Source organism: Heterocephalus glaber, unplaced genomic scaffold, assembly GCF_053883595.1.
Source record: "Heterocephalus glaber isolate CG9 unplaced genomic scaffold, H.glaber_assembly_v1.0 deba00001504, whole genome shotgun sequence".
Lineage (NCBI taxonomy): Eukaryota > Metazoa > Chordata > Mammalia > Rodentia > Bathyergidae > Heterocephalus > Heterocephalus glaber.
The window spans coordinates 44128292-44151055 of NW_028258324.1; the positions used below are offsets into that span (position 1 = coordinate 44128292).

The window sequence follows — 22764 nt, forward strand, 5'->3', positions numbered from 1 at the left end:
GTGTAGATTTTTTTTTTATCATGGCTGGGTGGAGTTCTATATGCCTTGCCTATCTGTAGGTCCAATTCTCCTCCTCTGCCTGGGAACTTTTCTACTATTACTTCTGTGAACAGTTTTTTTATGTCAATTGTTCTTTCTCCTATTTTTTCGTGGACTCCTATCAGTCTTATGTTATTCTTCTTTGCATCATCTAGCAGCTGTTGAATTGATTTCTCATGGTCCCTTACTATTTTTAAGAAATCTCTGTTTTCATGGTCCTTCACCACAATCCTGTCTTCTATATCTGACATTCTATCTTCAGATTCTCTTAATCTGCTCTGCATGCTTTCAATGGAGTTTTTAATGTCCTGAATATCTGTTTGAATCTGTTTCATGGATTCCATTTCTTTCTTATATTGGGTGATCATGGTTTCCATTTCTTTCTTATACTGGGCATTCCTGGCTCCCAGCATGTTTCTGAGCTCATCTACTTTTTTTATCATTTTCTGTTCTAGAGCCTCTTATCATGTCTTTCACTCTGCTCATCAACTCTGTAGTTATCTGTGAGATTATTTCTGCTTTGAATTTTTCTAGAGTCTCATTCTTCTGTTTTGTCACTTCCTGTGCTATCAGTTCAGGGTGTCCAGGTCGTTGATTATCAGACTTTTGCTCCTCATTTCTCCCAGAAATTACCTTTTGTGGGGTGGAAGTCTGGGTTTGTGACTTGCTTAAATGTCTTCTCATTTTTGTTTTTGGTACTGTCCCTGGTTTAGTTCCTGGGTTGATATTATGAAGTTGTTTATTGTAAGTATCTTTGTTGATCTATTTAAAACCCTCATGGAAATGATTGCTTCTCAGAGGTGTCTAGCGGATATAGCTAGTCTTTAGGTTTTGAGTCTTTAATGACTCTGAGGCTATCTCATTTTCATTATACCAGGAAGGAAAACTGTTTATATCAATCATGACACCTTAGCCCAAGTCATACAATTAGCAATGCCATAGCATCAAATACCTCTTAAAGAATGACAATTTGTGGTAGTTATTAATCTATCACCTTTACAAAATAAAGAGCCTCTTTCAAGGTGTGTCTCTGCTGTCACAATAGACAATGTGGGCAGCAGTGGGCAGTTATTAGTCAATGAGTCTCAGTAAGCCAGTCCCAGACCCGTGAGATTCAGGTAGATTTCTGGTTGCAAATCCCAAGTTGAGCTCCCTGTCCTCCTGCAGGGTTGCACTCTGCAAGTTTCTACTGCAGGTTTCAGCTGCTTTTCCCCTAAAGAAAGTCCAGTTTCCAATGGGAGCTGATAGTCCCTCCAACTTACCAGTCACCGTATTCTGGTGTACCTTTATTGCAGAGATTCCCTTCACTTTTCCAGTGGGCTTTTCATCAGGCAGCCTGAGATAGCCACTCTCTCTGTTGTTTCCTTCTGGAGCTCAGGACAATGCCTTTTGTCCCCCTGGGCCTCTGCAGCAGTGTGTAACCAAATAGCTGCACAGCCAAAAGGCCAGAGGCCAGGGGTGGAGTTATTGTTGGAGGCACTTGGGAGGCCAAGTGGTCAGCTGGTGGGCCTGCCCTGGGCGGGGTCCTCCTCACCCTGTCCTGGTGGCTGGTGGTAAACTGGTGGAGCAAGCCCGAGCAAGCAGGGACTGGTCAGCCTGCAACCACTCAGCCCCACTTGGCCCCACCCTGACATACATAATTTAGAGGAAAAAAGGTTTATTTTGGCTTATAGTTTGTAGAGGTTTCAGTCCATAGTCAGCTGGCCCCAAGGGAGGGTAGCATGGGAAAGGGGCATGGAAGAGAAATGACTCAGGATGTTACTACCAAAACAGTTACCTAAAATGTCATATAAAGGGGTATTTACAAGATTTACTAAAGCTGTAATGATTTATGTGCTGAAATAAGAATTAGTTGAGACCTGGGTTAAAAATAATAATAATAAGTTACCTGGAGATAAGTAGAAATTTTAGAGGTGTATTTAAATATCTCATTTGTAGTACACAGTAATGTTTGTTCAGCTTACAAGACATTTTCTGAAAATTAATGTGTTCTTTCAAGAGCATTTAGGACCCCAAAGCTTTGATCAGGGTTATATGTATACCCCAGATTGGACAAGTTTATTCAAAGTATTTGTGCTGAAATTCAATGATTCTAGCCAGCCTCTGCATGTGGCTTGGCTTACAAACATGGGAACTTACATGGGTTATATTGCTACATGCATGCAGCACCAAGAAAGCCCACCTTCAGAAGTAAATGAATTTATCAGGACCAAGGGAGAAGCACATATGGAAAATCATAGTGTTGTTCAAAAAGGAGAACATTTAGTAACCTTCTGGGAACTTACTTTTAGTTAATTCCATGTTCTGGTCCCCAATTCACTCCCCAGCTGGAGCCTGCTACACATTTTACTTGGTAATCAAATAACTCTGTATCTTCAAATAAATTCCACTTTCCTGTATATGCAATAGTGAGTTTCTGTATCCAAAAAGCCTTGACTAAACATTGCTTAAATGTCAAATTTGCCTTATAAAGATCTCTGTAAACACTGGGAAAAGAAATGAGTCTGGCTTTTCTCTTAATGCCTGTTCTTTAGAAACAATTTCTATGATTTTATATACCCTCAAGGGAAACTTTTTAAAAATCTTATTGATTGAATGTGTCCCTCCCTGTGACTATATTCTGGTCTCTCCTAACAGTCCTTTAGTCATGTAGAAGTCTTTACAGCTATTTTGCCTCCTTTTGTGATGTGAGAGTAAAGGTTTTTTGGTCCTGTAGTACTTGAAGTCCTTATCCATGTTGTGAAGACATCTTTAAGCCTTTGGTGTGCCTGTTTCATAGCGCCATTCACTCTTGCTATCCCAGACTCATACTTCCACTTCTGCTTTCCTTCCATCAACAGATTATTACTGTAATGTTTAACTGTCTAATGTCAATGTGAATCATATAAATACACACCAAGGGCTAGGGATGTAGCTCAGTGGTAGTATAATTACCTAGCATGGGTGAAGCCCTGGGTTCAACCTTCAGTTCTGCAATAAACAAATGAAATAAATACATACCAAGGCTTTGCAAACTTTTTGGCCTCAAGAAGTACTTACATGCTTAAAAATCATTAAGCATGTCAAAATGTTAAGACATTTGTCATATTAGAAGATAAAACTAATTTATAATATATTTATACCAATTAATTTTAAAGTAGCTATAACTCATTGTAGGTTAACATAAACATAAATAGCATTCTTCCAATGACAACAAAAAAACCCTCCTGTTTTCCAAGTTAAGAATAATCTCAAAGGAGAATGGCATTTCTTTATATTTTTCATATCTGTGTGTCTTTTTAGTAGAACATATCTATAATCTCATATATACATATGCATTCAGTCTATCTTAATATCATGCACTTGATAGATTACTGAAACTCTAGTGGTTGTTCATGAGAGACTGAGAGAGAGAGATAGATGGGTAAAATATTTCTTATTCTTAATCTGTAAAGTTTGGCCTCATTAGAATTGCAGACCCCTAGAAACTGTCAGACCAAACTTTCAAAAGTACTGTTGTACAATATATAATGACATTAGCCTAACAATCATCAAAAAGTAAAAAAGTAATACATGTTTAGAAAAAAAACTAGTGTGGCTTTTACTGTACTGACCAAATGTGTACATTTGAGGATGTCATACAAAACCTTCTAGAGGAGAAGGCACATCCCTATTTTAAATTTATTAATATGTGAAATACTTTAGTGAAACAAATCAAATCTTTAAAAGCTTATAAATCAACATATACAGTAAATTGGTATATAAATTTTCATCATCATGTTAATAAAAATGGTCAATTACTAACTGACTTTACATAAATATCTTAGGTTATTCACATTATTTTTCCCTCTGAATGCTCATGTATATAATTTGAATGCATCTAGCTTTTTTCTGGTTAGATATTTTTTTATCCTAACATTCTGATATAATTTAGTCAAGATCAAATTATAGAATTCTACAAACTACTAAAAAATTAGAATATATGCCACCATTTGGAATATTTGTGAAAGTTCAAACACCCCAATTTACAAATTATCTGTCTTTAAAAATCTCTAGATACATTTATCAGGTAAAATTTTCCCTTCTTATTATCTTTTAAAAATGTGTAAGAGTAACACTCATTTAAATATATTTTGCCTTTTCTTAGGTGATTAGTTCCATTACTTATCCATTATTTACCATGATATCTGAAGTTATCTCCTTGCTCTCTTCTCCATTATAGAAATGCATAACCCTCCAAGTTGACATAGAGGCAGGGAATATGACTTAAGAAGGATACTGCCTGGATGGCAGTGAGCCATTGCACAGGTAACTAGAGGAAATGCATACCTCCACAGTCCCTCTTGAGTTCCAAAGTTTTTCTATTTTTTCCCAATGAGTGATGCCAATGAGGAGGCAAAGTGAGAAAAAATAGGGTTAGAATTAAATAACTTTCTAAATTGACTTTTAATAATCAATAGAAAAATGAATTTTGGTGAGTGGTTTCCAAAAGTTCTCTCAAGTGTAATCCAATTACCTTCAAAAGACATCTTTCCTTTTGTTATTATGTTCTGTATTTGAGGGAATTTTCTGTCTTTGACCAGGTTTATAGAAATTAATTTCATTGGCTACTAACGCAAAGCTAAATTCTCTCTAAAAACAAACAACAAAATTCAGAACTACACATATCAATCGATAGTAAAAAAAGAATCCAGCTCCACAACAAAATTATTACATATAAAAAGGAACAGAAATGTAGTCCATAAATAAATAACGGTCAATAGAAAAACAACTCATAATGTCAGCAATAATAGATATAGCTGACAAGAACTCAAAAATAGGTCCTATAACTATAAATAATGAAAACTGGAAAAGGTGGGGAGAAGAGAAAAATATTTGGAAAAATAATTGTGAATATATTATAAATTTTATGTTATCTTGAGCAGAATGTTGGATATTTTCTTTTATTATTTATTTTGGTGAAGTATGGATTTGAGTGCTATGGCAGAGATCTTGTTTTGCCTACCAAATTCCCATTTTTGCACCCTCTTGAGTTAAATCCTGATTTTTTTCACCCTTGTATTTTTGTAGCCCCAAAAGTTAATGGTATCACCAAGAACTATGAATAAGTTGGACTTTTTGAAATTTTCTAAAGAAGTGTGTATCTTTTCTCCTTTTTGCTTCCCTCTTGCTCTTCAGAATGTGGGTTTACTGGTTGGCATTCTGAAACCACCCCAGACCTCAGGGATAATAGTAACACCACAAAGAGTTATTATAAGAAACTGAACGGCTGCTAACTATGGAAGCAGTACATCAGGTCTGGACTGAAATCCTCCAGATTTCTTTCATTTAACAAAGAAGTAATCTTCTGTCATTTTTAAGGAACTGTTTGGAGTTGAAACCCAACTGTTAAAGTTGAAACCCATTTATCTTATATTATTATCTATGGATCTTGGGTTTTCACAACAAATTAAAGGAGACAAATGTGCACCTGAATTGGTAACCCAAAGCTCTTTATTTTTTAAAAAAAAGATGGAGGCCACAATTTAGACATACCTCTACTCAACTGCCCATAACTATATAACTAAAACTCAAATCATCCTGGTTTCCCAAAATGCTATCTCTAATCATAAACAGAAACCATAAGCTTTATGTCCTTATCAGCATGATTCAGTGAAACTAAATCAATCAGCTGCAGACAAATCACCTTAAATGACTTTTTTTTCCTTGAAAAGAACATTAATGTGTAAGAGCCCATCAGGAAAAAGGTCAAAATACTTCTTGCTTATAAATTGTTTTGTAACTGTCTTAAGTTTTTACTACATGGAGATTCCCATGATCACAATCTACCTTTGTATCACAATACACTTTTATATTTTATCCTAATTTGATCTGATTTTATTTTTGACAATTCTAATTCAGTGACCCTTCATCGTGCAACTGCCAGGGTGTGTGCAGCCCCAGATCCTATGTGAGCCAGAAAGATGAGTAATAACTCATCATGGTGCAGTTCAAACAAGTTAGAATTTGTCCTGGGTTTGTTCTGAGATGAGCTGCTCACACAGAGGATTATTATGAGATGGGAGGAGAATGTTGATGGAAAGAGCTAGATATCGAGAACATCTTGGGTGGCTTTTTTAGCAGGGGAAATATTTGATCTTAGTCTTGAAGCAAAAACTGCCTAATTTTTGTAGAGCTTCTATGAACAGATTTTGTAGATGGGGAAAGAAAACCATCCCCCAGCAGAGAAAGCAGCTTAAACAGTCATTCAACAAGTGAGATTAAGATTGTATTGGATGACCAACAAGATGAGAAATGCAGGATGAAACTATGGGAGTCTTTGAAAGTTGGCTTTGAATATTGGCCTAATAGTGGCTTTTCTTTTTCCTCCTGCAGTGAGGACTCATCCTCTTTATATTTGCCTTTTTTATTTGGATTTTTCATGTAATATTCTCATTAGCTTCTTACTTCACTGGCTCTGATGGGTTCTTTTATGTTTTATTATTAGATCATTTTGAGTATAATATACAAATTGATCAAAAAAAGGAAACACTATACTGTGCCTCATTTCAGTAGTTCTTAAGTTGCAGTTCCCAGACTAGCAGTGTTTGCTGGACTGGGAAGTTGTCAGAAATGCAAATACTGAAGACCTAACCCACACCTGCCAAATCAGAAACTTGGGGATTGGGACCCACACATCTGTATATGCCCTTCTAAGGATTCTGATGCGTGTCAGTGTGTGAGAACTACTGGTTCCTTGATTAACACTAAAGGGTTAAAGTCAAAGACTCAAAATTCAAATACCAGTTCTACCATTTACTAGATGTACTCCTTGGGTAAGCCTTCTTAACCTTTTGGAATAAATTTCCTCATTTTATAAAGGGTGCAAAACAGACTTGAAGACCATCTAAGATATATGTATTACTCAAAATAGTGAGCTCTCTCTAAATATAAGCTATTGAGGATTATAAAGTAGGAAACTTATTACAAGAAATTTTGCTCTGAATATTTTCATGGGTACACAAATATAAATAGTGTCATGCAGTTATGACTAACCAAATAATTCAAATCTAATCTGTATATATAATCCAAAGGAAAATTTGTTTTGGTCTCTACAGATTCTGTTGAGAACTTTCTTTGATCACCTTTACTTATGTACTTTTCCATGGGGAATTTAAGCATATGCTTTTAAATATTAAGAAGACTTTGTCTTCATCCCTTGCAAGTATGCATAATTTTTTATTAGTCAAAACTCTATTTTAAAGAAATCTTTAAATAAGGTATCTTATTGCCAGCACACACGCAGGTGCACACTCACACAGGTGAGTAACTCTCAGGAGAAAGCTACTTTTTAAAAATTATGTAAATAGTGTCAACCAAGAGAGCTATCGGACAGTCAGAAAAGCACTCCATTAGTGGGTTTTCTGTACTCTATGTTATTTCTTTTCTTCTGGTGAAGAAGGTACATTATTATGGTGGATATGAGTGGTTTGATGGGAAAATACAAAGCAATATCATTCCTAAACTTCTTTCACAGAATAATGCAAATTGGAAAAAATTTTCAGAATATTATCTTAACAGGTGTCCAACGCCAGAATGAGAAAATATACTACATATAAAGTATGAGCTAAGAACATAGTTGTATTGTTTTGCTGAGTACTAGCTATCTAGTTCCGATGGCCTAGTACCATACAGTATATTTCTTGCATAGTAGAGTCCTACGTATGATGTTGACACAGAAAATAGGATCACTGTGACCTACGCAATCATTCAGGGACCATAACAGACAAAGCCTCTGCTCTGTTCTATACAAGGCTTCCATTATCACCCAAATGCTGATATTCAACTAACATAGAGGACACGATAAATCTAGGCAAATTTGCTTTCTAACTGACACAGCATGAAGTAATTCTGTTCATAGCCCACTGCTAAAAACAAGTTCAGAAAGAAGTCTACCAAGTTCTACAGAAGTGATAGGTAGTGTCTAGGTGGATACTAGGCCAGTATTCACTTTCCAAGCTACCATAGACAATTTTACCAAATATTTTTGCAGCTTAGCTCTTCTCCTTTCCAGCCTGCTAAGTCTGTTGTGGGTACTACTGTCCAACTTCAAATAATGCTATGTAATTTGTGTTATAGAAACATCCTGTTAAATGTATTAAATTAACTCTTTTCACATATAATCCCTCAAGTGTCATGTAAATATAACTTTGCTCACTCACAGTCCAGTGCAGGTATTCCTGGTTGTCTTTAGAGAAGGCTGCAAAGGGGCTCTGTTACAGAGAATCATGGATGAACTGGGGCTAACAGAAGATCTGTCAGCTTCTAAATATGGCTTACAGGGTCACCTTGCACTGACATCTAGACCACACAGGAAAAGAGATCTATCAGAGAGGGACACTTGTTTCTTAATCATGTGAGCTCACAAGTGACACACTCACCTTGACTTACCCTCTGCTGATGAGAATCAGGCTCCAGCTGGAGAAATCCAAGGAGGAAGGAAATAAAATCCTGGCAAGTCTGCCACTGCCCACCACAACTCTGCACTGTGAATTTACGGTCAGAAACCTTTAATAGATAAAGGTCTCTGCCACAGTAGTAAGCTTTTCTGTCTATAAAAATAAAATTTCAAAATTAAAGAGAAAACTACAAATAAAGATAACATAATGGACCAAGGTCCTAACGAGAAGTGCATTCTCAGATTTATTTTGTTTTGTGGAAAGATGGAAAGACACTGCTTATACACAATAATGACTCAAAAGGCATTATTTCAAAGGTGTTGCTTTGTTGAAAAGTCCAAGGTTTACAATCATATAACTTTAGAATAAAGATTTTCAATAGGACTTGTCTGGCCCTTCATGGTACAGGTGAGGACCCTGAAGCCCCAGAGCATTGAGGTGACAAGCCGAGAGGTATAATGTTCGACAGTGTAATGTATCACCTCTTTCATCTCCTTTATATTTACCATCAGGGTGAACATCTGAGGCATCAAAAAAACAAAATAGATTTTTTTTGCCCCTTGAATTTCTACTTCAGGCTTAGAGATTATCACATAAGATACTGAGGGGAAAGAGGCAGAAGAAAGTGAGGGAGGGGAAAACTACTCCTAGCAGCAAACAGGTTAAAGTAGCCCGACTTCTCACCAGATGCACGGGAACCAGTCTGAACCTGATCCACTATCTGGGTCCCTCATAAAATGAATCCCAACAGTCAAGAATGTGCTATGTGAAAATGTTTTATTTTCAAAAGTCCAAAGCACTGAATTCTCATGAAAACTGCCTAAATTTTTCTATCTTTTCCAGATATCCAGATCTTTATTATCCAGTTCAGGAGAATTTTATAAACCTCACCCCAAAAAAGAAATTGTTCCTGATCTCAAGATTTTGACCTCTTGGTTCCCACAGCTTGATGTAGCAGACACCTCTACCATATGATCTGAATTAAAACTATATATTGTCAGTTTTACTCAATTCTTCTACAACCTGAATGACAATTTTGGCTCAAGAAGAAAAAATATGTGATATGTGACATACTAGATAGACTTCATTAGGGCTATTAAATTGTCAATATTTTTATCTCAAATAGATTATGTACTACTTGTGAATTCTAAAAATTTCTCAATCATTTCTTGTTACAAATTATTTCATATTTATTTTCTTTCATAAATAGATATATATTTTATAAATATATCTCAGGCATCATAACCTTCATGTTATAGAAATACTGAGTTAATTGCAACAGAAGATGAAGACTGAAGGTGCTAATTTGGGAAGTGCTTTGGCATCTATGGTCCTAAAACAGGGTAAAAGAATATTTTCAGCATGAACCCAACTAGACAGCTACTCTGTCTTTCACAAGGAGCTTAAATTATCCTTTTTAGTCAAAGAACGTAGGCCAGTGGAAGAGCATGAAATATAAGAAAAATTAACTGTAACTTCCACATAATGCAAATAGGTTTGATAATAGGGAACTTGAGGCAGAGATTAAACATTTAACTAATCTTACTGAAGAGAAGCAAATGCATTAGGAAAACATTTAAGAACATGTGTTCTTTTGAGAGCTCAGGTCTATCTATGTTGCTGGCTGACCTCAAACTCTTGATCCTATTATGTATGTACCACTGTGCCCAACATAGAACATATACTCAACCCAAAACTTCAGCATTACCTAATTAAAGGATCTTAATTATTAAAATCCATATTATTCCCTTATTTTGTCTTATTTATGCCAACAATTGTAACCACTTAAAATTAACTTGTTTACTGGATTACTTTCTGTCTTGCCACCAATAAAATGTGAGCTGCATGAGAGAAGACACCATGTCCACTTTGTTCACTGGGATATCTCCATTCCCTGAAACATGGTGAGAGCACAAATGTGTGAGTTGAATGGCTGAGTGATATGTAATACATAGGAGAAGAAGGTATCTGTCAGTTCAAGGGAAACAGGAAATTGAGCAACACCTGAGCAAAATTGTTCTTCTCTAACTTGAACTTTATATTCTCTTCTTCCAAATCAATAAACTATGTTTTTTCACCACTTTCTTTAGTAAGAAAGAACAAGAAATGTATGCCACATATGTGTGATTAGCATATAAATTAATAGTAACTGTATTTTATCTAACATCATTTTATTTTATGTAAGCTCATTGATTTGGATGTATATAGGATTTATGAAACATATAGAAAGAACAGAAACAAATACATATCTAATTTCCCATCACCATTAATACAGAACTACATTAATAGAGATTTATATGGGAAGAGTTATAAACAAAAAATGATACAAAGAAAATATTTTCAAAGCATGGTATTTTGCCAATCAATAATTTTCCAGGATTTGTCTTGTATTCTTGAGCTGTGTTTTCATTCACAGTGAATCTAAATCTCTTCCTTTCATCTTTTGGGTGTCAGGATTTGTCACTCTTCCCATAAACAAAATTGATTCTAGGAAAGAAACCATATTTTCAAAATTTCTAGAAAAAAGGACAATAATTACTTTTTCTTAATATTTTAACAATCATTCAGTCTTTTTTCTCTATAGGCAGTATCTAATAATAAGTCCTCTCTTTTGTCTAAAATACATAATTAGATCATTATTAATCATTTTCTAGTAATTTATGAAACAAATTAACACCTACAACAGCTTGTCATGGAAAATGCATTAGTCTTGTTTTTCACATAGGAAAGAAAAAATACAGTGAAGAGAATGGTGTTCTTCTAAATATAGAGACCCAGTCAGGCAAACATAGCATAATAAAATGGTGAATCTAAAATCTAAAACATCAGCAGTCATCTTTTTATGCAGGGAGTGTACGCCTCAGGGTTAAAAGTGCAGCTTCCCTGATCTCCTCCTTCGGTCTGAATCAAAGCTTACTTTACTGCTAAAGACAATATTTTTGTATCACTAGAACTTTCAAATCCTCAGCTAGATGATATAGTATGGAACATGAAAGCAAACACCTGTTTCCAGCCATTCTGTGTTTGCAAGTCAAAAGGAAATAAGAAATAGAGGACACAGCAGAAATGAATGATGTCAAATTTATTCACCTTTCTTTTCAACTGGGGAAAGGGATTAAACTTGGGATCAATATAAAATGTTGCCTTAAATTTCTTATACTCTTAGATGTAATAAAACTTACTTTTAAAAGTGAGAAAATAGGGGGCTGGGGATTTAGCTCAGTGGTTCCAGCACCTGCCTCGCAAGCGCAAGGTCCCGAGTTTCATCCCCCAGTACCAAAAAAAAAAAGTGAGAAAATAAATTTTGCATACTTTTAAAGCTGAATAAAATAACATTCAAATATATCTGAAGTAATGAGAGAAACCCTTTTAGTTAATTATTTATGCTTAAAAAATAAAGCCAGTAACATAGAAATCGATGTAGTTTCCAAACAATTTTATTTTTTCTTTTTATAAATAATTGTAATCAATAATGTCTTGCTTAAAAATTATTCTGGGGAAAAAAAGGAAATTAACAGTCCTATCTTTCAGATAGAAGGGACTATGCACATAACTTTCCCAGTATGAATAATATATTTCACAAAAGAAGAATCAGCAGTTAATCTTGTATCTCCATGATGGTATGGCACAAAGTGCTTTTCAGAATTGTTTGTGGAAGAATTCATTTTTATTAATATGCTTCTGTGATACATAACGAATACATTCATCATGGGATATTAATACATATACACATTGCATTATAGTCCTTTTTACTTCCCCAGTTGAAAACCATAATTTAAATTGTTAAACATTCAGAAGTACAGAGCACTACATATAAGTAATTTGTCCCAGCCTTTTTAATCTGATTTTATCACCAAAGAGAACCACATTTTGAGGTGAGTCATCATACTGTCAGCAATCTGGTCATTACTAAACTGGGCAGATCCGTGAAATGTTCCTTGAAATAAAGCAAGGGATTTAGGAGGCAGGCTGAGGCAGAAAACATTATTCCTTCCATTTTTCTCTTCCGACCTCCTTCCCAAATAGGTGTCCCCACATTTAATCAAAATACATATACAATATCCCCATCAGCTGGAAACAACTTTTACCTATTAATATTAAAATACACAGTATAACCATAGTTGATGGCTAGAATAAAAGATTTCTTAATTAATATCCTGAAGCCTGCTTCTCCCTTTGACCAAAGACCTTAACAAGTTCAAAATGCAATAACATTTATTATGTGTGGATGTCAGTTTCAAGATCATGATGCACTACTTTCTCAATAATGGTACATTTCATGTAGCATTGTTCACAACTTTCTTCCCAAAGTCTATAAAGTGAGTCTGCACTCTCAGCCAAGAAAAGGCCAAAAAACAAAAATCTCATTTTCTTGGAAGTTTAACATAGAACTTTAGATAAACATTTTACAACTCATCCAATAGGAAATCCAAACATAGAGTTTGCACAAGGGAAGTGTTTGGCCAAATGAAAATTTTTAATCTTGATAAAAATTGTTTTTTCTAAACCTAAAGTCATTTATCCTCATACATCAGAAATTGTCAACTGAATATATTTTTTGTAAAGCACAAACCTATTTCATAATTCACTACGGTGATGCTAAATCCCCATCTTCATTATATCAATGCTTTCTTAGTTTGTTTGTGAGAGAAAATAGATAAATCACTAAATGTACATTGTTTTAAGATAATAGCCCATTCTACATTTTATACTGCAACAATTTGCATCTTCTAATAAATAAGTGGCCATTCATTTTAAAGATTACTTTAAAGGAGTAACTCTACTTTGGAAAGTTTCCTTTTAATAAAAGATCATGAAACAGTGGAAATTGTCATTAAGTCCTGATAGTTAAACATTACCACAAATAAATACATAAGTGGAGTATTTTGGGATTTGAATTTTCACTGTTGTTTTACCAAATGCTACTATATATCCTTAGAATATATCAAGTCATCAGCTTGGAAAATAGAGTCAACCATAATTATTCTAAAAGTCACTATTTACTTGTGCATTGATGCCCAGTGCAGCTTCTTTCCTTTCTTTACTCCATACTCAATAATTATATACTAATTGTAAGAAATTAGAGTTATCCAAAGGTTAAAGGCATATAGATCAAATGACAAACTCAGAAACTATTTTAACACTGACACATCGACTGTTGGAATTGAATTTGGGTTAATGCAACTTCAGCAATTGTAAAGCTGTTCCATTGTTTGTAAGACACAACTTTAAAAAGGATCATTCAGCATTAGTTTCACAGAGTTATAAAAGAGATTGTAATACATCTTAGTGGGCCAATATCAAAATCACTAGTTTAACAGCTTTAGATTCTGGGATTAACTGTATCTCTTTTTCATATAACCCAGTAATTATAGAGAAATTTAAAAATTTCTCTTCTTCACTTATTCACTCCTTTATATTACACTGATACATTTCTAAGCACACTGTCACTGGCTTCATATATTATTTGGTTTAACTCTATGAGATAAGTACTAACATTATGTTTAAATAGGAAATTGAGGAAATGTGGCTTAGAAAGGATAAGCTTTCTTGCCTTAATTCTGTGTTGACTGAGCTGGAATTTTACCCCAAATCTCACAGCTGGGTTCACATTCTCAACCTCTAGGTATATTGACACTTTCTGCAAGGCATTTTGCCAAAATCCGGCCTGAATAAGCTATAATTTCTGTTCTCCTGTGTTCATACTTTTCACACCAACATTCTGACTGCCAAGGAGTCCCAAATACAAGCTTAAAGAAAATGTCCCTATTGTATTCACATTTCTGGTCTCTCTTTTGCCATAAGAGCAAGTTCTAAAACACATATCAAGACGATCTGGATTTCCATATGTTGACATTGTGTCAAATGCCGGTCTAACCCCCTTGGTCTTCTACATTCTCTTTTGCACCTATTTTTGCAGCTGCACCATCTTTCACCAATTGTCCAGGGTGTAGGTTTGGAAGTATGTTGACCTCGGTGCCTAACTGGTCACTTACAACTCACAACTCTGTTTCCACCCCATTGAGGCATGATAAGACAGAGAGTTAACCTCAGTCCCCACTCTACCACGCTCCAGTTCTATGACCTTAGGCAAACTACATAAACTTTCTTTGAGCTTCTGCATCTTTATTAGTCAAATACAAACTCTGCTAAAATGTTGCTACCTTTAGAGATATGCATGCAAAGTGGTTACTACCTGTAATCATTATAGAGAAAGTCATTGTTACCACTGTCCTATTTCAGGCACTCATCATCTACTGAAATACCATGCCCATTGTATGTCATGTACTCAACAAATATCTACTGAATGAAAAATGATTTCAGATATGTAGATTGCTATTTGTAGTTTAACTTAGGTAGCACTTCCAAAGACTCTTCAAAAACAGTACCTGTTGGATTATACTTCATAACAAACAGAAATGGATGATCTGCTATAAATTGAGTTTGAGTCAGACTCATGATCATAGGAATGTGCACACCTATGAAATACAGAAAACAGATATTTAGATATTCACATTAAAAAGATCAGTGAAGAAAATATATCCAGTTTACTTTTTGTAGACAAGAAAGTTTATTTTAATTAAGAAGTTAAAATGTGGAAAAAATGACTATTTTCTAAATATAGAGAAATTTGCAATTAATTTTAAAACCAAAGTGCAGAACAATAAATATTCGATCATTTATGACATGATTCTAAGTTCACATTTATGTTCAATGAAAAAGAAAGTCAAATACTAGATTCAACTTAGTGGAAAGAGTTGAAAAATGTCATCTTTTAAATAGTAATTTTCTGCTCATTTTTTATTTATATTATATGATTTATTCTGATAATATTTTTAATTTTTACTTCCTATAAGATATATTTGGGGCCAGGGATTCAGCTCAGTGGTACCTCTCCTGCCTCACAAGTGCAAGGTCCTGAGTTTGATTCCAGGCACCAAAAAAAAAAAAAAGATATATTTGCACTTCAATTCTATATTTAAGGCTTATGATAATCATGGCTGAATTTGAATGTATTTATTTTGCACTTACCTTTTAAAATTATTCTGTGAGCTGAGACCTTTTGAATTTATGTAGTGAATGTATATGGGTATTTTATTATGAGATTAGAAGCAGAGATTTGCTGCCTTAAAAATTATTTACCATGATAATTTTATTATGTTACTCCATTATGGCATTTGTCAATATTTACAAGAAGAAATTGTAAATGGTTGAATTTTTTTCTTTCTAGATTAAATACTTCTACATTCGATTTAGGTATTTTATTTAGCATTAATGCAATGCTTTTTAAACAATTTTTTCAGGCCCAAGGGAAAATAAAACCAATATATACAATCAGAATTGAAAACAGTTGAGTTTAACCTTCTAATATAACATAAATGGCGGTCTTCTGCCTGGAATATAAGGACTATGCTGCTCAAATTATCAGAAAATTTAGGCTTATGTATGTCTGAATTATTGAGATACATCCAGAAAGTTACTTTTACTCCTATGGCCATTTTCAGTGAATACTTGGACATTTTTGTTCTTGGGCAACCCCAATGCAGAATCTTCAAAGGCAAAATACTTAAGCAGACTATTCTGAGAGGTAAAACATCAAGATCACTGCCTACTCATATTGTCATAGCTTAATGACTCTTACATCCTCCTAGAAAATCTTAGACTTACTATGGAAGGCAGTGGAAAATATCTCTGAACTGGAAGTAAGAGAACTTGATTTCAGTTCAAACTCTACTAATAGCATGACCTCTGGTGAGCACTTCACATTGATAGACCTTTTTTCTTCACTAGTATCAGACAATGACCTAAAAGGATTCTGGCAGTTCTGTGTAAAAGCCACTGGAAAGTTTGTTACCTGAACCAATCACCTCATTCAAATGCATCCTTTCAATTTCTCCAATGATTGATGTAGTCCACCCCCTACAATCTAATTTTCTTGAGCATAGCGAGGTAAAGTCCTTCAGGAGATGAGAAAATGGTAATGTGAATCCAGAGTGTCCCACTTGGATGTCAAAAATCCGTGGGCACCATGCAACATTACAAATTATTTTTTTAAAAAACTTGTTATGTGGAGAAGAATTTTTGAATATTTATCAATAATAATTTTCAAATGATGAGTATCTCAAAATATTAAAATAAAAATAGTATGAGCGATTAAAGTGGACTTATCAGGGAGTCATTAAAGCTCCTTTTTCATTTCTGATTTTAAGGGGGTTTTCCATTTATTTCACAAGGATTACTATATGCATCATCAATACTATTCAAAGTGTCATTTGTGTGTGGAATTGTACTATAGAAGAGGGATTCTTAATCTGGAATGTACATACAAATCACTTCTTGTTTGGCAAACTCAGATCCTGGTTCAGTAGGTGAACAAGTTCCTATCTGTTGATATTGTTGCTGGGTATGTATGCACTATGTTTGTAGTGACAAAGATAAGCTGTGGGCCACAATGAGAACACGTTTTCAACCTTGCGTATACATTGGAATCACTTAGGGAAATTTAATTAACTACTAGAACCTGGATCTTACCTACAGAGATACTGATTCAATTATTTTAAAGTGTAGTCTGGACATGGAAGCTTTTTAAAGTTCCCAAGTAATTCTAATTTGCACCTAAGTTTGAGATTGACTACCACAGAGATAATAACATGAATTAAATTAGAAAAATAAGGATTAACTTGTAATGGAAAAATAAAATTACATAAATAACTAAGGCTGAGCATTTCTAAAAAATAATGACTTCATATGCAAGTCCTAAGGTTTTTTCCACAGCTCCTATCTGCTACTTGGCAGGTGATTCAACTTGCAAATAAACAAATATCAGTGGAGGAACCCCAACTCCTAATCAAATCTCATCCCTTCCTTTTTGCATTATGCTGTGACTGAAGATATGTGTGGACAGCTTATAGAAGCACTGTCTTTTCTATTCCTGCAATATGTTATATGGAACAAAAAAAAGGACATCAGAATTTGGCGAAATGGCCAGTGCCTTTCACCACCACATCTTTCTTCCTAGTTTATGGGTATGTCATTTGTCCTACCAGTTGATGTTGCAGCTTCACTGCCATCTTCCTTTATCTCAAAGAAAACTTTTTGCACGACTTGAGAAACATACACTTCTGATGAATCTGATCAAAAGAGGAAAGAGTATTTGTAGGTTAAATTAAGAGCCATTATTCATCAGATCCTAAATTAATTACATTTTCAAATAAACAATGAACAGGAATCAGTAAATGAAACAATTCCTATGTAATCAATTTTTTAGAGATATATGTGGTTTAGGTTTAGTTCTTACAGATATTGCATAGATATAGACACAGAGAGAAAGATGAAATTTTTCCCCACTACAAAAGATAAAGCCTCGAATTAGGTATTCTAGTAAATAAAATATTTGAATGAACAGAAGGTTTTACTCCAGTAGTCATGATCTACAGACAGAATGAAAGAGGATTTTCAGATTTGGATTAATTTCACCCTTTGTATTCAACCAGAGCCAACTTTTCTTTTAAATTCTGTGTTCAGTTTTGATCTGAGTTCAAAACAAAATTTACTTCCTTTCAAGAATGGTGAGGCTATCAAAGTCTAAAAAGTTTTTGTGTCATATGTTTCAAAATCACTTGGGAGTTATGCTTTAAAACCTGTTAAAATTTTCACCCGTAAGATAGTGTCTTACAAACATTTTGTTCCGGTGTGGGTATGAGCTGAAAGAGAATGTGCCTCTTCTCCCTTCAGTGGTATCAATGTATGTGTGAAGTGTTTCTGGGAGAGCAACCTGCAAGGATAATTCTCTTGAGAAGGAAGAAGTGAAGCCATGTCTCTAGAAGCCATGTCAAGTTGTCTTTGCAGGAAGAGTCAGATCTGACAGTGTTCCTCACAGAGTCAACAGATACATGCTTTGTAAATCTGCCTTGCACAGGGGTATCTTAAAACTAATACTTCTCAAATAAATAAATCAATGGATATGAATATGCCCATGATTTGAAATCTGTAAAATAGAGAAAAGGGAGCAGCCACCCTATTAGTGTGGATTAACAGAAATTCAGGAGAATGGACTCTCAAGGTCAGGCTAGTAGATGCTTCCTTCTGCCAGAACTGCCAATAAGACACGATTCACAAATAAAGGTCAGAGTAAATAACCAAAAGGCTCATACTAAGAGGCAGAAAGCATGTAGGAGGAGTGGAGAATTTCACCCAGGTTATTAATGGCACCAGCTCACATGGCTTCCTGGCAGTCATACACTTGATCTCATGTGTTTCACGTTTTCTCAGGAAAAAAAAAACAAAACAAAGAATATGATGAACTCCATAAACCCACTGGTTTCTACACCTTGGTAACTATTATTTCCCTTAATTCTTATGGAAATTCCAAACATGTCTCTGTGAAATTAAGAAGACAAGAAAACTGCAGTTTTGCAAGAAAATGTACAAGTAAATACTAATGTGCTGCTGTAACTTCTTGATTTTTTTACATGTATGGAGAATCTTCTATGTGTTAGATGAAGTGGGCAATTTACTTACATTCTTTTATTCATTTCCCTGAAGTCACTAAGATACATTATCTTAGATTAGAAAGTTGAACTTCAGAAAGGTTAAGTACTTTACTACAGGAAATAATAGCAGAGTGAGAAATCAAATATGAATCTCCTAGTTTTCAGAGTAACTTTGTAAAAATATTTAATTCAAATAGGGACAGCAGAGAATTCTCTATGCTCCTAACCGCCAGCTGTAGTGTCAGCATTGGCTCTGGGTGTTCTATTACAGGTAACAAGACAAAACCAGAGCAGCTAACACAACCTGAACAGACAACCTGGGAAGAAAGAGGCAGAAAATGTGACATTTACTCTTCGCTACTCAGGATTATTCTCTTGCACAAATTCTTTTGTGCACTCTTTTAGAAGTATTTTCTTGAATCAGTCGGTAAAAGGAGATTTTATAGATATCACACATTGGCGGAAATTTGCAGAGTGGTTATTTGAAAGTCTCAGTTATATTAAGCAAGCTTCCTAAGGCCAGAAAGAAATTTAAGAGGGGAAAAGACAGATTGAAAATAGTTTGGTTTATTCTAGGTTGGTGAGATGGCTGTGTTCTAGGATATATTTAGATAGCATCCTGTTGCAATCTTTAATGTTGACTATCTCATTCCTGGTGTTGATGAAATTTTCAAAGAAATCAGGCTATCTGTCACTGTGAGAACGAGTAGCTACATCATGTGTGAAGGTGATAATGAACATCTATGACACCTGTGAACCTCATCTACCTCTTCCAACCAAAAACTTCATTCAGTCTCCTCACTTACCCGTATAATTGATGAGAGGATAAATTAACAAATGTCACTCTGAATTCCAGATATTTATACACGAAAACATAAAATAGCTCCACAATATTTCATAATAAAATTTTTAAAACATCCCTTTTATTACACAGAAGACCATTTTTTAAAAAGGATAAGTGAATTTGTGATGCACTGGCACTCTTCTTCCATTTTTCTCTTTGGTTATTTATTTTTTACTAACTAGTATTGCCCAAACCAAAAGGATTAAAAAACTATCTTGCATTATTGTACAAGTGGCACAATCCCCCAGGAGCAAGTCAGCATGAAGGTTCCATCTCCCGTCCATTGTTAGTGTAAAAGAATCTGTTGCTAAATCTCCCAGCTGCAGCAGTACAATTTCTTAATCTTGTGAGTATCTACTCTATGGACTCTACTATTGCTGAATTAATATTTGCAAATTAGTTCTGCAAATCCAGAGTTGGATTAGACAGTTGTAACTTCAATTATACAGAGAAGGAAATAAACACAGGGAAGAAATCTAAGCCCATATATTTCTACCTATATGGTTTTATTAAAATTATGACCAAAATTCTTGTCTAATCCTGGAAAAATAAAAGGGGGCAGAGGGAAGAAGGGGAAAAAATTGAAATGTACTATGCACATATACCAATTCCCAACAGTGAATGTAATCATTATGTACTGCAAACATGTACTAATAAAAGTTAAAAAAATAAAATGTTGTCTAAAATTATGAAATTCTTTTTGACTTTCATCAAAGAAAACTAAAATACAAAATACTATAGAGTGCTTGTTCATAAACAGTTCAGCACGCCTACAACATTTATTCACAATTTGTATGTTTGCTGGAGCTAAATAATCTTTCAGTTTTAAGATCAGTCAGTTAATGTAGCACTGTACTAAGAAAATAATCTAGCAAGACAATATAGATATTATTCATTATACTACCTGTTATTCCAGAAAGGTTGCAGCCACGACTAAATATCTCAGTTATGTTCAAAGAATACAAAGCTTCCTTGAAGTCTAATTTTTGTTCTACATTAAATCTGTTTTAAAAAAAGAAAAGGTGATGAGAAAAATTCTTGAAACATTGTACACACTTCACTTGCTAGAAAAAATGCTTTTCATAAAATGAATGACTTGAAAGAGATTATATTGTGAAATCTTTTGTTCTCATTATCCCAACTACATTTTTCTCATATTTCACATCATTTTCCCCTAGCTCCACCAATCTGTTCTAAGTTGCTAATAACCTGCTTCTTAGATAAATGGTTGATGGAAATAATAAGTAGAATATTCTATTTTTTAAGTAACGATTACCTAACAAAACAGCTCTAAATTTTTATTGCTTAGTTCCTTCCTAAGAAGTGTAGTTTCCTTCCAGCAACTCTTAGATACTCAAGTTTTTCACACCATCAAAGATGGCACCTGGCAGACATTTATAACACTATGAGCAGGAAACAAAAATCAGCCTTCCTCTGAGAAGATTGTTCCTGAGGTACAGTTAGTCATTTATAATATGTCATCTATCCCACTCACTGGTACAGTTTATGTGAATTTCTTCAGTTTTGAAACACACCTAATATCTTCCCAATGGACTATGTAAAGCGGTTAGATTCAAAGAGAACCAGGTCTCTTTCAAATGAACAGAATGATAAAAATACAGAAAGGGTAGGGGAGAGCTAGTCAGAGCTTCCAATGCAGGGCCATACAAATTTTAGGACTACAGCATCTGGCACAGCTCTGTATTCCTCACCTATGAAGAGGGATGTTAACCAAAAAGCTCTCAAAAAATTTCTCAGGCACTGAGATGGTCCAAATCAACAGCATCATTGAATCTCATTTACTCATTTAATAAGAAAGGGGTAAAGGTAGTGCTTTTTTTATTTCATGGGTGTTTAAAGCATCAATTTACATTTTTAAATCAGATTGGAAATACTTTTAATTTTAAAATAAAAGAGACAAATACAACATTCCTAAACATGGAACTATGTTTTTGACATCAGTGAAATTTCTGGCAACTCCTAGGAGTTTGTGAATGCCCAGCAGATATTTGCCCCCAGTGGTCCAGGTTTGGAAGCTGTTCAAAGATCCTCACTTATGTAAAAGGTAAACCAACATTTGAGGCTAAATTAGCTTGAATATTCAGTCTAATTAGATCGCTTTTTAATTAGCAAGTACAAAGCAAGTTTCTTAATTATAATTCTTCAAAACAATGAACATGCTGTGGCAGAACTTTACTGGGCCTAAATTATTTCCTGGTAAAATAATATGCACTTTTGAAAGATGCTAACTCATTCAGAACCTGGCTAAAATAGGAATGGGTACAGCATGCATATTAAAATCTACTGATAATGAAAATAACTTATTTGATGTGAATTATTTTTAATTTCTTCTTTGTAATTTCTTACTAAGATAAAATGTAAATATGATAGTTTTGATTTTTTTCTTTTCATTATCATACTCTTTAAGTTGAATGGAGTATGTCTAACAGGTGGAAAATATATGTCCAATATACCTAGAAATTAGTGATTTTTACTAGATTAGTCCAGCAATTTTAGGATAATGGCAAGAATGCTGCAAGACTTATTACAACTTCTAATACTGACTAATTATCACTGAAGAGACATTTAAATGATAGTGCTGGTCATAATATAGTACAATGAAAGTTATAGCAATAGACATACATTCAGCCATTTAATAGATGTATAATCTGCAGCCAATTTCTAATTATCTATAATTTTTGGAACCATGAATAGCCAGGTATGAAGTAGCATTTTCATGGATGAGGCACTTAATATAGATTATAGTTTTTAATCATCACAAATATCCCAGGAAGTCAGCATTATCAGTGCCATTAATCTATAACAGAATTTAGAAAGTTGATTTCCATCCTCAAGGTCAAGATAACAGCTAGAGTTATAATTTAAGCTTAGGTCCATTTTTTTATTCAAAGCTAATATGTCAATTGCCATTGTTCTCTAATAAAAGAATCAAAATATAATTCCAAAACAC

At 34.3% G+C, this 22764-nt stretch overlaps 1 protein-coding gene across 1 annotated transcript in view; it reads right to left on the reverse strand.

The window, feature by feature from the left end:
• Positions 1 to 10613: 10613 nt before the first annotated feature.
• Serpini2 (serpin family I member 2) overlaps positions 10614 to 22764 on the reverse strand; it is a 33728-nt gene continuing 21577 nt past the window's right edge. The window contains exons 5-8 of the mRNA XM_004834550.3: positions 20698 to 20795; positions 17501 to 17587; positions 14846 to 14935; positions 10614 to 10943 (exon numbers count right to left, since the gene is read on the reverse strand). Of these exons, the coding sequence (XP_004834607.1) occupies positions 10867 to 10943; positions 14846 to 14935; positions 17501 to 17587; positions 20698 to 20795 (352 nt within the window). The 3' untranslated portion in view covers positions 10614 to 10866. The remainder of the gene's footprint in view (positions 10944 to 14845; positions 14936 to 17500; positions 17588 to 20697; positions 20796 to 22764) is intronic.